We start from the raw sequence: 16,035 nt of genomic DNA, 5'->3' as shown, positions 1-16,035 counted from the left end.
CAGGACTGAGCCCCAGTCCAAGGGCAGAAGCAGGAGAAGCCCGAGGCCCCAGCACCTGAGCGCAGCAGCGTCTCCTTCCCGAACTCCAGGTATCTACGGAGCGACAACACGCACTCGCCCTCCAGGTAGGTCCTGTGTAGGTCTGCAGCACCAGCCTGCTCCCACTTGTTTCGGGTCATCTGCGCCGCCACGTCCGCCGCCGTCCACGTTTTCAGGTCTCGGTTCAGGGCGACATAATCCCGGCCATCATAGGCGTGCTGATCATACCCACGGAGCAGGCTCCCGTCCGATCCCACGTCACAGCCAAACATCCTCTGGATGGTGTGAGAGCCTGCGGGACCCGGTGGTCAGACTCGGCCCCGCTCGCCCCGCCCCCGCCCCGGCCCCGCTCGCCCCGCCCCCGCCCCGGCCCCGCCCTCCAGCAGACTCCTACAAACTGAAAGGTAACCAGGCACGGTTCAGTTCTGCTCCTGAACCTTGGACTTGGGATCAGGGAAATCTCTGGCCTTGTGGTGACGCGGAGGGGTCGTGACCTCCGATCCGGGGTCACTCACCACCCTCGCTCTGGTTGTAGTAGCGGAGCAGGGTCCTCAGGTTCACTCGGAACCACTGCTCGATTCTCTTAGCGAACTGTGTCTGTTCCTCCCAATACTCCGGTCCCTCCCTTTCCATCCACGGCGCCCGCGGCTCCATCCTCGGATTCACCGCGTCGCTGTCGAAGCGCACGAACTCCGTGTGGTCCACGTAGCCGACAGAGATGTACCGGGGCTCCCCGAGGCCGGGCCGGGATACGGCGGTTTCGAAATACCGCAGCGAGTGTGAGCCTGGGGGCGGCACGCGGTGAGACCCCGACCTTCTCTCGGGACCCCGGGCGGGTGCGCGGGCCGGGTGGGGAGCAGGGCCCGGGAATCGGGACGCCCGTAGCGAAGGGGCGGGGGTCTGGTGAGCGACGCGCAGACCTGGCTTTCCTGGTGCCGCCCCCGCCCCTCCCCGCAGAGGCCATTTCCCTCCCGACCCCGCACTCACCTGCGCGGGTCTGGGTCAGGGTCAGCGAGGCCGCCAGCAGCAGCGTGCACAGCACCATCACCCCATCTGAGATCCCTGACAAGTCTGAGTCCTGCGGGCTGCGTGGACTTTATAACCAGCCCTAGAGGGCACTACCCAATGGGAGGTCAGAGGGAATCAGATCCCTAGGAGCTGTTATAGCACGATGTCATTACGCAGTTGAAGGCGATTTAAAGACTGGGCCTGTCATTAGACTAGAAGGAAGGAGAAAAGTTTTAGGAGAGGAGGAGACTGGAACAAGGAAGGAGAGGCAGTGGAGAGAACATGAGGCAGATGTTAGGATTCTCTCTGCACATTTACAGGTTGTTATGACTGTTCTTATGGGATGGATGTGTACAGGGCTTGGTATGTCTAAATGAGAAAATTCTATCTTATCAATTGGATCAAAAGTTATTGTGTTGTGTGTTCTTTCGTGTGGAGATTTAAGTTCAAGAGAGTGTGTGGTGGCTAGACTTGCTAATCCACCATGAAGCTGGGGTGTGTATTTCTGGCATAGTAGCAGCCTGCTTTGGGAACTAGATGGGTAGAGAGAGGCTGCCAGGCTCAGAAAGTAGCCATCAGCAGTGTGATATGGGATGGAGCAGAGTGGGTGAGACGCTTTGCTGACTGAGATGAAGATATCTACCAGGTATCTTGGGACACTACAGTGCCTGATCTAGTGCAGGGTAAGAGACAACATTTTTTATAATTTTACACCTACAAGCTGTAAAGAGGGTTGTGGCTCCAAGGCAAGGAAAGAGCAGGGTTGTGCTGCAGGAGAAGGTGGTGAACACAGGGAGCAGAGTAAGGCCCTTGTGCACCTCTGTGTTAGTGAGTGTTTCCATTGCTGTGATAAGACCCCATGACCAAAAGTAATCTCAGGAAGAAAGGATTTTTTTCATTTTAAACTCGGAGCTTTCTAGGTCTTAGTATAAAAATAGCACAGAGAAGGAAGAAATCTGAAACGTTTTCATTTTTACATATACCTTAAATCACTTTCCTATGCCTTTACAAATTGCATTTGCACACCTTAATACACCTCCTTAGACCTTTATAAATTGCAGTTAAAGCACTTTTTCAGGCCTTTATAAGTCACATCCACAGATCTCAAAGCACAGTTATAAAAGTCTTGCAACTTAAGCTTTCATATCCTCAGAACCTACATAAACTTCAGTTTTTTTATTCTATTGTTCACCACAAGAAATGGTTGGTTACCGAGAGCAATCATTGTAAAACAACTTCCTCTACAAAAAGGGATAGTAAAAAGTTACATTGAAATCTGTGGCGTGGATTTATCTTTTCTTAGACTCTCGCAACCATGTGATCAGTGTCTGGACACAGTAGCAACTCTAGGAAAGTGGCCTATGATGTTTACACAGGGAGAGAACTGAGGAGCACCTGAAGCCCGTGTTGTTGCTTGTGGTTCAACTGACAAAACTCTCCCTAGTCAACACCATCAGAGCTCTGCGGAGCATGATTTTCACCTTAGTAAGCAGGAAGTACAGACCAAGCAACTTCCAAATCTCTTAAAAGTGACAGACTTCTCCCTTACCTGGACAATCCCTGAAGGTTCCACTGTGGGAGTCTTGATTTCAGTGCATTGTTAATTAATTGTCCTCAACAGTTTACAATAAGTCGGCAACTTTCCTAAGATTAAGATTTTGCAACTTTGTCTCTGTTAAGTTTCATCCTTTGTAAGTTGAGGTGAAACTCTTTTATCATCCAAATAAACCATAAATGCTGATAGCCTTCAGTCCATAAGAGCTGGTGTCTTGCTTTCATCGCATACCATTATAGGTTACCACAGTTTTTGTATGACTCAGTTTCTCCAATAGCTAAAGCCCAATTGGTACTGAATAATTTACCGTTCCCTACTATTCCTATGTTACTCCTGTATCCCCTTCTGTCTTCTCAAGTGAAGCTGTCTCTGCCCAGTTCTCTACACTGCAGGGCTTGGTTGGGTTTGGCAGTCTCAGGATTCGGGATTCCTGAGTTATGGTTCTGTACAAGGTTCACATCAGTTTCCTCTGAACTCGGGAATCTGAATATCCTGAGTAGTTTGGAGTCTGAAGCTGATCGATGGGTGACTTTGTCACTTTAGCAGCGATCCCGTCTATGTAGAACACATCAGTCAACTCAAAGGTGCCCACTGTTTGCACAGGACCTGGCAACAGAAGAGGCGTGGGATCACAACCTTTAAAGTTTATCAAGGTGTTATTAAAACCTTGGCGTGGTTCCCATGGCCTTGGTCCCAGCACTACGGTATGAGGGTGAGGGCAGAGGCAGGCAGATCTTTGGAGTTTGAACTCTAGGCCACCTGGAGTTCCAGGACAACTGGTGCTTCAATGTGTGTGATATGTGTGGTGTGTGTGTGTGTGTGTGTGTGTGTGTGTGTGTGTGTTAAAAATAAAACCAAAGGGAGAGAGAGAGGGCTGAGCGGTTAAGAGCACTATCTGCTCTTCCAGAGGTCCTGAGTTCAGATCCCAGCAACCACATGGTGGCTCACAACCATCTATGTCGTGTCTGATGCCCTCTTCTGGTATGTCTGAAGGGCAGCTGAGTGTATTCATAGACATAAAATAAATATATCTTGAAAGAAAAATTTCTTTCCCATGTTAAGAATAAATAAAAAATAAAAATAAAACCACACGAAATGTATCAGTATGTGTGCTTGCTTACCATGGAAGGTGTAAGTCAACAGGCATCATGAACTCATTCTCTCCTGCCTTTATATGAGCCACAGACATGGAACTTCGGCCTGGGCTTTTGTAGCAAAGCAGCTTCAATCAGTCCTGGTAACAGCCTTTTCCAATTGATATATCTGAGTGTTCACCAGCATACATGAACCAACAATAATTAATCAATTAGGGTAGTGCATTGAAAACCCAGCTGCTGCAATGACAAACTACTAAAACTTTGCGGCGTGCATCATCTGCTGCTGTCAAATACCACGGCTGAGATTCTTCCCACACCGGGGGCTCCTGAGCAGGTTCCACACAGGTCATTGTGAGCACAGCACTGCTCAGGACTGTTCCAAGAGAGAGACAAGAGCTTTTGTCGCATGCACACACACATGCACACACACACACATATCACACACACCACACACACACACACACACATCCCACTGTATGCTCCCCAGGGCGGCTCCCAGGATAAAGCAGCTGTCCGTGAGCTTGCTTCTGAGGCTCAGTGGTTGTGAGTAATGAATGCTCAGTTGCTGGCTGCAACTGCGTGCCTACCTTGTAAACACTCACCAGACTTGGAACAGGCTTCCACCAGAAGGGGGTTCTGTTTAAGCAGCAGCGTGCTGAAGTGTACCCTTTGAGTGTGTAATGAAAGTGTGCAAAGGAAAAGAGTTAAAGCCCATCGCATTGTTGGCTTTTGCTCCCAGGGAGGTGTGCAGTCTCTCAGGTGCCTCATATCCTACTACGTGGTACTCAGTCCCCACATCCGATTTATTTCTATGTCTATGAGGGCTTTGCTTGCATGCACATCTGTGCACCATAAGCGTGCTGTATCCACGGAGCAACATTACCCACAGAAGACACTATCTGAATCCTCATTTTTTTTTAAATTTATTTATTTATTATCTATGAGTACACTGCAGCTGTCTTCAGACACACCAGAAGAGGGCATCAGATCCGATTACAGATGGTTGTGAGCCACCATGTGGTTGCTGGGATTTGAACTCAGAGCCTCTGGAAGAGCAGACAGTGCTCTTAACCACTGAGCCATCTCTCCAGCCCCCTTATTTTTAAGACTTTAAATCTTACTTTATGTATGTGAGCATTTTGTCTGTATATCTGTCTGTGGAACATGTGGGTGGAGTGCCCATCGAGGCCGTAAGAAGGCGACAGGTCCCCTGGGACTGGAATTACAGATGGTTTCGAGCTGCTGCGTGTGTCCTATGAACTGAATTCAAGTCCTCTGCAGGAGCAGCCAGTGCTCCTGACCTCTGAGCCACCCCTCCAGCCTCACCCTCTGGTTCCTTTTTAGATCTGGGGGCTCATCAGCTCCTATAGCAGCCACTAATCACAAGAACGTTTCTGAAGATGGCTGAAGAGGCAGCAGCTGTATTGGCTTTGGGAGGGTTAAGGGGTTGCCCAGGTATAGGGTTTGAATCCTGGGATCTCCTGTTAGACATCTGCCTCTGCACTCTCTAGGGCTTTCATGGAGACTGTACTGTGTGAGAACCAAACTCTGACCCGCCTTGGTTAGGGTTTTCTATTGCTGTGGTAAACACCATGACCAAGGAAAGAGGAGAGAGTTTATTTGGCTTGCACGTCCACATCACTGTTCATCATGGAAGGAAGTCAGGACAGAAAGACAAACAGCAGGGACCTGAGGCAGAAGTTGATGAAGGCCATGGTGGAGGATGCTGCATTGGCTTGCTCAGCCTGCTCCCCAGCATCCACCTCTGTGGTTTTTCCAGACAGGATTGGGTTTCTCTGACAGCTCTGGCAGACCAGGCTGGCTTTGAACCCAGTGATCTGCCTGCCTCCACCTCCCAAGTGCTGGGATTAAAGGCCTGCACCACCCAGCCCTGAAATCAGCCTTTCCTTCTCTCCATTATTTACTCGATTTGCAGCCCCCTCCTTCTAATCCCCCTCACACATTCCTCCCCCCACCCTACCTCCCCTTTAAAAGAATGGGCCCAGTCCTGTTTTCTTGTAGAGCCCAGGACCACCAGCCCAGGGAGAAAGGCTGGTCTCTTCTCCATCACTCACTAGTCAGGAAAATGACCTACAGGCTTGCCTGCAGCCCAATGCTATGGGGGAATTTTCTTAACTGAGGCTCCCTCCTGTGATGGGCTTAGCTGTGTCAAGGTGACATTTAAAACTCTCCAGCACACTTGCCTGGGCAAAGGGAACGCTAATGGTTAATTGTCTTGAGTGGGGGAACCCAGCAAGGCTGTGTTAGTCTTCTCACTTTCTCTGTGAACATCCTTCCCTTCCCGCCAGCATGTGGTGGCCAGATCTCTTCAGAAAGGAGGATCTCAGGAGGAGAGGGCAAGTGGTAAGAACACTTGCTGCTCTTGCAGAAAACCCAGCTGAGATGCCCAGCACTCAAGTCATGTGGCTCCCAGCCATCTGTAACCTGCTCCCATGGGACAGTGCCCTCTGCTGGCCTCCACAGGCAATGCAGTTAGTACTTGGATGGATGCTGTCAAAACTTGTACACACACAGAAAAAATATTCTGAAAAAGTAAAAACGAAGAGCGAGAACGAGACTGAGGCATCTGGCCGTGTGTACAGGTAGTTCAGCCTGATGAGACCCTGGCTGTGAGAAACCTCTTCTGTGCAGAGACCACCCTCCTCTGCTCACCCAGAGGGGCACACAGAGAGGTGCAGGCAGGAACACCAAAGGTACAAGACTTTTGCTCATTCCTCTGAGCAGAGGCAGCTGCTCCTTCCCAGAAGGCCTGTGCTCTGGGGCATGTCTTTCTGAAGACATCCATTTCCCCAAGTGACCAAGAGTAATACCACCTACCTGTCCTGAGCCACCCACATGGCCACCCTCACAACACCCATTGGTGCCAAGGATGGCATCACAACTGAATTGTAAAGCAACTGTCGAGATCTGAAATCTCAGATCAGCAACACAGTTCCAGCCTGGGGGCCCTGGGTCCGGTGCCTGAGTGCCTGACCCTGAAGTGAAATCAAGGCCTGCAGACAGCAGGTGCTCCGGTGCAGCAGCAGCTCAGGCAGCCGCTGGGCTACACTGTTTCTTTCTTCTCCCACCTCCTGCTCTCCCCTCCAGGGATCCCAGCGACACTGCCAAGAGCTCCAAGATAAACCCAGAACAGGCCTGTTCTACAGATACAGATCCCGTCTGAGTAAGACCTGGGATCCTGGGCTTTACCTATGACCTTCTGACTGGACCAAGTGAGAAAGGGCAGAAGCTTGGGACCTCTACCAGGGCTTCCAAGCTTCCCAGGCCCCCCGGCCTGCCCTGGCTGATACTCTGATCCCTCCTAGGGACTGCAGACTCTTTTACAGCCTTGCTGGTGTGTGTGTGTGTGTGTGTGTGTGTGTGTGTGTGTGTGTGTGTGTGTTCACGCACACCATTGGGCAGGTCTCACACTAGAAACGCCGGGGGGATGAGGCATGAGGACGCCGAGCTTCCTCTTTTTACCTCCCGAACCCCAAGTGCTGTCCCTCAGCTTCACTGCCCACAGCCACTTTTAGAAAGTGAGTAGAACCAGGAAGAGAAGGCAGCTGGGGAGCCACACCTCAGGTTTGGGCCTTACCTTGCTATGACCCTACCCCAACAGGGCTCATAGCCTCAAGAGTGACCCTGGCTCAAGTCCCACCCAAACGGAGCACTTACAGACACCACAGACACAGTTGTTTCGTTCTTAGTTTTTTTTTTAAGATTTATTTATTATATATGAGTGCACTGTCGCTGTCTTCAGATGCACCAGAAGAGGGCCTCAGATCCCATTACAGATGGTTGTGAGCCACCATGTGGTTGCTGGGATTCGAACTCAGGACCTCTGGAAGGGCAGTCAGTGCTCTTAACCACTGAGCCATCTCTCCAGCCCCCTCATTCTTAGTTTTGTTAAAAAAACAAAAACAAACAAACAACTCTGATAAATCAGGTCTAGGTTTAGGAGTGGTGGTGACGCAAGAGAGGCATGGAGTGGGTGGGCTGAGGTGTCAGGGGTGGGGCAGTAGTGTTTCCTCCCTGACCCCTGCGTCCTCTTCTACAACAGACTGCCACGGTCCAGAATGGGTGATTCCTTTACTGTGTCTGTTCAACTGAAGAAAAAACCAGTAGGTTACAAGACACACAATGGGAACACACACACACACACACTCGAAGCCGACCCTCTTCCGCCAACTGTAATTACATGATTGGGCGCTGATGTGGGTATTGAGAATTGAACTTGGGAATTCTTGGAAGAACAAAAGCGCTCATAACCTCTGAGCCACTTCCTCAGCCCAGAAACCTCATTTTTGAAGTTTTTTTTAATATTTATGCATGTGTGGTTTTGTGCATGTGTGTCAGGTGTATGCAGTGCACTCTCACGACAGTGTGTTGAATTACCTGGGCCCAGTTACATGGATAGGTCCTGTGAATTCAATGTGCATCCTCAATGGTGCTGGTCCCGCCCAGCCAGGGAGGGGGCAGCAGGCGTCAAGGGGCGGTTCCTCCCTCGGTCCTGCACAGTGCTGCTCAGCTCCCTGCAACTTGACAAGGTTTGGGGGCTGCGGCCCCCGTGGAGCCCCACCCCCGGTTCTTTTGTCTTTAACTCATTCTCCCACGGGTCTCATTGTGCAAAGAGAATAACATTTTAGAATGAAGCTTTTTATAACACACTAAAAGGAAAGAATTAAAAGCCTTATAACAAAAAGATTCTGATTTAATTATAAAAGTATGATTATGACAATTTAGGAATAGACCCATTAAAATTATAGACCGTATACTAATACTGAGATTCCTTCATTATGGAATGGGAACCCATCAATGTAGGCTGGCCTAGAGTTTGTAACAACTATTTGGGAGCAATTAACACATTTCTTTAATTATATGTAAATACACTGTAGCTGTCAGAACAGGGTATGGGATCCTGTTACATACAGATGGTTGTGAGTCACCATGTAGTTGCTGGGATTTGAACTCAGGACCTCTGGAAGACCAGTCAATGCTCTTAACCTCCAAACGATCTCTCCAGACTTACAAATGTCCTAAAAGAAAACAACTTCAGTTTACAAAAAGTACTAATTGGATTGTCCAATGCATTATAAAAGGAACACTATTTCCTGAAGCCCCTACAGTCCATCTGGATGAAAAAGCTGGGAATTGCTGATAATAATTCAGTAGAAAAAGAAAGAAAGGAGGAAGAAAGAAAGAAAGGAAGGAAGAATGAAAGAAAGAATTTGTAATTCAAAGCCCATGTGCTTCAGTGCAGAACTCAGAGTTGTATGCAATCTTTATGGTATTATCAAAACTTCCTGAATCTCTTAATATAGTGACTGAGTCTCAATATGCAGAAAGACTTGTTCTCCACACACCAACTGCTGAATTTGTTCTGGATAATCAGAATTACATTATTTTGCTGCACCAGACAATCAGAAACAGCGACTGTCCATGACTTATCACCCACATTCAGTCTCTCACGGTCATGAAAGGCCATTGGCAGAGGGAATGAAGGAAATGACTGATTATTCAAAGGGAGTGTGTTAGAGCCTCTAGATGTTCTTGAAAACCACTATATTAACAGTTAAGGTTTAAAAGAAAAATTCTGTAACCTGGCAACAAGCCAAGGCATTTATAAAGAAATGTCCTACTTGTTTTTTGTACAACCAAACTGCATTGCACACTAGAAGTAACTCTAAGGGCACCAACAAAGTAAATAAAAAATGGAATTTGGCAGATAGATGTGTTTCAGTTTGCAGAATTTGGAAGCCTAAGGCTTGCACCACACCACTGACATACTCAGGCTTCCAATGGGCAAGTGGTTTGAGTTCTGAAAAGGCTGGCTCTGCAATTACACATTTACTGGAAGACATGGCTCTGGTGGGAATAGGTGTACAAACTAGGACCGACAGTGCCCTGCATACGTCTCCAGTGAGATGCAGCAATTCTTCCCTCATTACAAAGCACATTACAGCTACACCACACAATTCTGCAGGGCAAACAGTAGAAAAGACCCAATTACACCTTAAAAAACTCACCTATAAAACAAAAAGAAAGAATAAAGGCCCCAGGGATAGAATAGGATTGTGCTCCATTAATTTTGCATTTTCTGAACATTAACAAGAGAGACCAACAGCTACCAAGAGACACTTTGGATCAAGGAAAAAAACTGTGGAATTAAATCACCCTCTGTGGGCTGGAGAGCTGGCTCAGTGGTTAAGAGCACCTGACTGCTCTTCCAGAGGTCCTGAGTTCAATTCCCAGCAACCACATGGTGGCTCACAACCATCTGTAAGGAGATCCGATGCCCTCTTCTGGTGTATCTGAGGACAGCTACAGTGTACATATATATAATAAATGAATAAATCTTTTAAAAAAAATCACTCTATGTACTATAAGGATGTGTTAACATCAGAATGGAAGTCAGCAAATGTATGGTGTTGGGGATGTTGATTTGTTTATATTTACACAGGACACAAAAAGCTGTAGATTGCATCAAAAGTCATAAAGCTTAGCGTTGACCCGGGAGGTCCTCTGAAAACCATGGCCACTTACCCAGATCAACCAAAGGAGAGAGCCGAACCAGCAACTGCCTTCCCCTGGCAGCCAGAAAAACCCAGACAAGAAATGTTCAGCTCCTGGGTTGGGGATTTAGCTAAGTGGTAGAGCACTTGCCTAGCAAGGGCAAGGTCCTGGGTTCCGTCCCCAGCTCCAAAAAAAAAAAAAAAAAAAAAAAAAAAAAAAAAAGTTCAGCTCCTAACCCCTCAGTAGATATCATATTTGGCAGATCCAGGATATGTGTCTTGGTGTGGTTTGGGTACCTCTGAATTCACCACAGATAAGAACGCTAAAGAAGGGAAAGACCCTGCTTATTTTAAGGCAAGGTGCTTGGGAGAGGTCCTGTGGTCCTTGCTCTATGACCTGAGGCAAGGTCAGCAGTTGGTCTTGTGCTACCTTCCACCTTAAAGGTGAAATGGTTGGGCCTGTAGTGGCTTGCCTTGGACAGCTCCCAACCCCAACTCCCATGACAGAGAAATGGTTCAGCAGGTGAGGGGGTAAGGGAGGAATTAAATACTTCTTTCATAAATAATTGGACATTTGACACCTCTCTCTGTCTCTCTGTCTCTCTGTCTCTGTCTCTCTCTGTCTCTGTCAGCTTTGAAGAGCCTTTGTGGAATAGGATTTTCTTTTAGGACTTGTAGGAACGACAGAGGGGCAGCTGGCAGGACACAGATAAAATATAAATCCGTGAAAGAGAGCTCAGGAGCCCTCTTGGGTTTGCAGGAACTCAAGAGAAAGGCAGACTAGACTGATAGAGTGACACAGACAGATTTCTGAAGAGCTGGAGTTTACTTGTAGCATCAGGCTGGTAAAATAGATATCCCGTATGTAGTTAAGAAAATAAAGTTTCCTTGCTGAGCTGTCAGGTTTTTCCCTCAGCTTCTGTCTCCATTGTCTTTAGTGCTATAAATATGAGATGATTTAAATGGTCCCAGGCCTCTGAGGGGGACTTTGCTCTCCTGCAATGCAGAGCCATCCAAAGGCAGAGCAACCACAGGCCCATCAGCTCCAAGTCCCAGGTTCACAGAGCTGGGGGTGGAGATTAAGAGACTTCAGGGAGTTAACTCCAGAACACAAGATGAAAAAGGTAAGACAGTCCTAGTTCAGGAATCGGTACCTAAGTTACAGGGGAGAAGCATCTCTGTTAGGTCTTATCTCACCTGTGGATGTGATCCTGAGAGATGAGCAGACAGATCTCACCAGACACTTGAGAACCCTGGCTACAGGGAGAGCCCAGGGCAGCTTTCCCACCACATGTGTTTTGTGTGGCAATCAGCTCAGTTCACAGGTCGGCAGCAGCTCTACCCACTTGCAAACACCTCGTGTACACCAGCAGTCCAGTTTGGTAGAGTCAGGTGAGCAACAGTGGCATCACCAAGCAGAGAGAGCCAGGCCTGGCAGGAGTCAGCTGGAGGGACCAACGGGAACCCCAGGAGAGGTTCTCAGCTGGGCCTCTGTCAGGGAAGCAGAGATCAGCAAAGTCTCATAAGCGTTCCACGGCGAGCTGTAGCAGCTGTGTCAGTCACTCTGTGGAGCCCTATTTATACCCTCTGAACATCGCGTGTCCTCCATGTGCCTTGACTCAGAACGAGTCTTGCTCAGCACATGCATCCAGTCTGCCACAGTCCTCGGAAACAGCAACAGACTGCAGCACACCACCAGAAGTTAATTGGTGCATTTCTCACTATGGAGCCGTGACAAATACAGCTCAAGTACGCAATGTAAGGCAGACCAATACATGCATGTTGTGAGCAAAGTCTCCTTCATCGCGTGTCCTTTCATGTGCTTGCTTTAGCAGAACATCCTGTCTCCTGTGTCTGTCTGAGGGAAACATTCCTTCCCCAGTCAATCTCAGTCTTTCACACCTGTGTCCACTGTAAGGAAACATTCCTCCTGTTTGCCACAGCAAAACACCATCCAAACGACTTTCCTGTGAACTCTGAGTATTCCACTTCAGAGCAGGAAGTTTGGCCATGGAAGAGAACACAAGGCAGTGCAGAGACAGGGCCCAGAAATGCAGGGGCAGGCTGGGCTCCACAGTTCTTCACACCGAACTCACAAAATCAGAGGGAACATCAGACACTGGTGTGTAAAGAGAACAGAGGACTCTGGATGTCACAGGAGAGACCTGAACACATCGTCTGTCACTCAGTCCACTCCAGGCAGCTGTCTTCATGCTAGAGAACGAGAGTCACAAATCATCACTGTGAAGACAACAGCCCAACAACCCTCCACTCCCAGAGGATTCTGGGAGTCCATGAAACCCAATCATGTCCACATTGCCCCTCCCCATTCAGACTCAGAGTCACCTTTACAAATCTGAGAGACAAATCACAGCTGTTGGGGCTGTCCCTGCCTATGATAAACAAAAACACACACACATATGTGTATATGTATATACACACACACACACACACACACACACACACACACATTCATTTCAAGGTACAACTCAGCCCCCAGAAGATTTCTCTAGAGGAGCTATTACTATGGGTTGCCTGAGCTCCCACCATCTCCAGGTTCACTCTAATCACCTTGGGACAATCCTGCCCCCACACTAACCTGGAGCAGGGGTGTAGTCTCCTCCTTTCCTCCTGTGAGAAGAAAAGCTGTGAGAGTTCAAGGAAGGTCTTGACAGGAGGAAGTTTCCAGAACTGACAGAGGACCCAGTTGGAGACAGCAGCAATGTGGGGTGTGGCCATGTTTGCCATTAATGAGCAGAGCGCTCTTCTAAAGGAAGCTGAGGAGAAACAGACCCTGCCCGTTCCTAGCTGTGTTTCTCCTCCTCTTCCTCACAACAGTCACCAGAGCTCCAATGATGGCCACAGCTCCAAGGAAAACCAGAACAGCAATGATTCTCATGTTGAAGTCTGTGGATGGAGAAGGCTCTGGGAAGGGCAGGTTCAAGAAAATGAAGGTGGGGGTCAGGACACCAGCTCTCAGCCCTGACCAGCTCAGGGTCTGCAGAAGGGCGTTCCCTGCCCCCTCTAAACCCACACCCTCCCCCCATCTCAGGGGAGAGGCTCAGGCAGCCCCTCATGCTCCACAAGGCATGTATAATTCTGCTCCTTCCCAAGAGGCACCACCACAGATGCCCACTTCTGGAAGGTTCCATCCCCTGCAGGCCTGGTCTCCACAAGCTCCATGTCCTGGGTCAGGTCCTCCCCATTCAACTGCCAGGTCAGGGTGATGTCAGCAGGGTAGAAGCCCAGGGCCCAGCACCTCAGGGTGACATCACCTTCAGGTCTGGGGTGAAGGGTCACATGTGCCTCTGGGGGATCTGTGTGGAAGATTTAAGAAATCACACAGTTAACAAGACAAACTGAAATCTACACAAGGCACAGTTAAGTCAATGATGACACTGAACTGTGTGTGTCTGACACTTCAACTGTCATCTCACTAGTGAGCTGCAGGGAGAGCTGGTCCCCTCAGCACAGAACTGCACACTTTCCTGAGGGACTCAGAAGCTAAGAGGGAATCCACATGAGCCAGTGGGTCAACATGGCTGTCCTTATGTGATGTTCTATAGCATGAGATGGGTGGTCATAGAACAGAAGAGGGAATGGAAAATAATTGATTTAATATGTGTTTGCAGCAAAAAACTGACTAGAAGCAAAATAATGCCTTCAAAAAAAGGAAAGTAAAAAGAAAGTAAAAATAAGAAAAAGAGAAAACAAAAAGAAAAAGAAATCCCACAATTTATATTCCTCCGGGGTACCCCATAAGAGCTCATGGGACCATTCACCACTGTACGAATAGAAAGAAATGGGGTATTGGAGATGCAAACCACACAGTCTGGGAAGAATCTATGAGAATGTATTCTTTGGGAAGTTCTAGAAACTGGGGGAACCAGCCTAGTGTAGTGGAGTCCATGTCTCCTATGAGGTAGAGGAGACTTCTGGTCCTGAGGTGTAAGGGCTGACACACTCAGCAGGACAGGAGTCAGTGTCCTCAGAGAGTGGGTGTGGGCAGAGAACCTGGCCTGGGAGAGGCCATGGCTGACAGCAGGGAGCCCCTGCTGTTAAGTGGGGAAATTCTCTCCTTCCCTCCTGAGAGGGACTCAGAGCTCTCCAGGGAGAAGGCTGGGCCCTGGGAGAGGCAGTGCAGTCACTGTGATGAGGGATCAGGAGACCCAGGGACACTGTCTCCCCTCTGAGACAGGGGCATCACCCAGCTGAGGGTTTCTTCTTCTCCAGGACTGAGCCCCAGTCCCAGGGCAGAGAAGGAGAAGCCCGCGGTCCCCGCACCTGAGCGCAGCAGCGTCTCCTTCCCGAGCTCCAGGTATCTGCGGAGCCACTCCAAGCACGTGCCCTCCAGGTAGGCCCTGCGTCTCTCTGCAGTACCAGCCTGATCCCACTTGTTCCGGGTCTTCTGTGCTGCCAGGTCTGCCGCCGCCCACGTTTTCAGGTCTTCATTCAGGGAGATGTAATCGCGGCCGTCGTAGGCGAACTGATCGTACCGGCGGAGGAGCCTCCCGTCCGACCCCACGTCACAGCCATACAATCTCTGGACCGTGTGAGAGCCTGCGGGACCCTGCGGTCAGACCTGGCCCGGTCACCCGGGCCGCGCCCTGGGAACAGCCCCGCCCACCCGCCGACTCTCCCAAACTGAGGTCAGTTCCGTTCCCGAACCCCGGACTTGGGACCCCGGAAGTCTCTGGCCATGTGGGGACCGGGAGGGGTCGTGACCTCCGACCCGGGGTCACTCACCGCCCTCGCTCTGGTTGTAGTAGCCGCGCAGGTTCCTCAGGCCCATTCGGGACCACTGCTCGTTTTCCTTGGCGATCCGTGTGTTCCTCTCCCAATACTCCGGCCCCTCCCGCTCCATCCACGGCGCCCGCGGCTCGTAACTCGGATTCTCCCCGTCGCTGTCGTAGCGCACAAACTCTGTGCGGTCCACGTAGCCGACTTCGATGAACCGGGGCTCCCCGAGGCCGGGCCGGGACATGGCGGTGTAGAAATACAGCAGCGAGTGTGAGCCTGGAGACGGCACGCGGTGAGACCCCGACCTCCTCCCGGGACCCGGGGCGGGAGCGCGGGCCGGGCGGGGAGCAGGGCGCGGGGCTCCGGACGCGGGTGGAGAAGGGGCGGGGGTCTGGTGTGCGACCCGGGGACCAGGCTTCCTTTGTGCCACTACCGCCTCGCCCCGCAGAGGCCGTTTCCCTCCCGACCTCGCACTCACCCGCGCGGGTCTGGGTCGGGGCCAGGGCAGCTGCCAGTAGCAGGAGCAGCGTGCGCGGTGACAGGGCCCCCATCCCGGACGCCTCTGAGTCCCGCGGGTTGCGTGGACTTTATAACCAGTGTCTGGGGCGACGATGATTGGTTCACGGGGTTCAGGCACCCAATGGGGAGTGAGAATTGCCAGCCCGGGTCAGTATCCGGGCAGAAGGACCTGACACAGGTTAGAAGCAGAAGTGAAACTGGGGTGATGGGGAATCCCCAGCACCTGGCGAATACAACTTTGCCTGAACCCTGTGCTGTGGGGCAGAGCGCTGTTTGTCATGGTGTCTCCAAGTCATGGTGACCCAGAAGCTGTGTGGACACCAGGAGACACCCGCAGGCCAGGCTCCTGTGTGCTCTCCTCCACCCTCCTCTTCCTTCTTCACTTCAGAAGTCAGACCATGGAGTCTTCTAGAAGAAAAGCCACTTCCGGGAACACAATCACAACACAAGCCTTGTGGATGCAGTGAGACATGCTTATCCTTTAAGAGGAGGCTCTGGCCTGCAAGCCCCACCCGGACCCCACAGAGACCAGGCTCTGTTCACCTGCATGGGCGGCTCACAC

The 16,035-nt window shown here is 50.3% G+C and overlaps 1 protein-coding gene and 1 pseudogene across 1 annotated transcript in view; both read right to left on the bottom strand.

Annotated features, from left to right (window-relative positions):
• LOC116887417 (RT1 class I histocompatibility antigen, AA alpha chain-like) overlaps positions 1-1,084 on the bottom strand; it is a 431,868-nt gene extending 430,784 nt beyond the window's left edge. The window contains exons 1-3 of the mRNA XM_032889030.1: positions 1,027-1,084; positions 555-824; positions 56-331 (exon numbers count right to left, since the gene is read on the bottom strand). Coding sequence (XP_032744921.1) covers positions 56-331; positions 555-824; positions 1,027-1,084 — 604 coding nt within the window. The remainder of the gene's footprint in view (positions 1-55; positions 332-554; positions 825-1,026) is intronic.
• Positions 1-15,505, bottom strand: part of LOC116887415 — a 496,132-nt pseudogene extending 480,627 nt beyond the window's left edge.
• Between the last annotated feature and the right edge of the window lie 530 nt (positions 15,506-16,035).

The sequence above is a fragment of the Rattus rattus genome, chromosome 18 (genome assembly GCF_011064425.1).
Source record: "Rattus rattus isolate New Zealand chromosome 18, Rrattus_CSIRO_v1, whole genome shotgun sequence".
Taxonomy (NCBI): Eukaryota; Metazoa; Chordata; class Mammalia; order Rodentia; family Muridae; genus Rattus; species Rattus rattus.
This window is presented reverse-complemented; position numbering and strand designations above follow the sequence as displayed.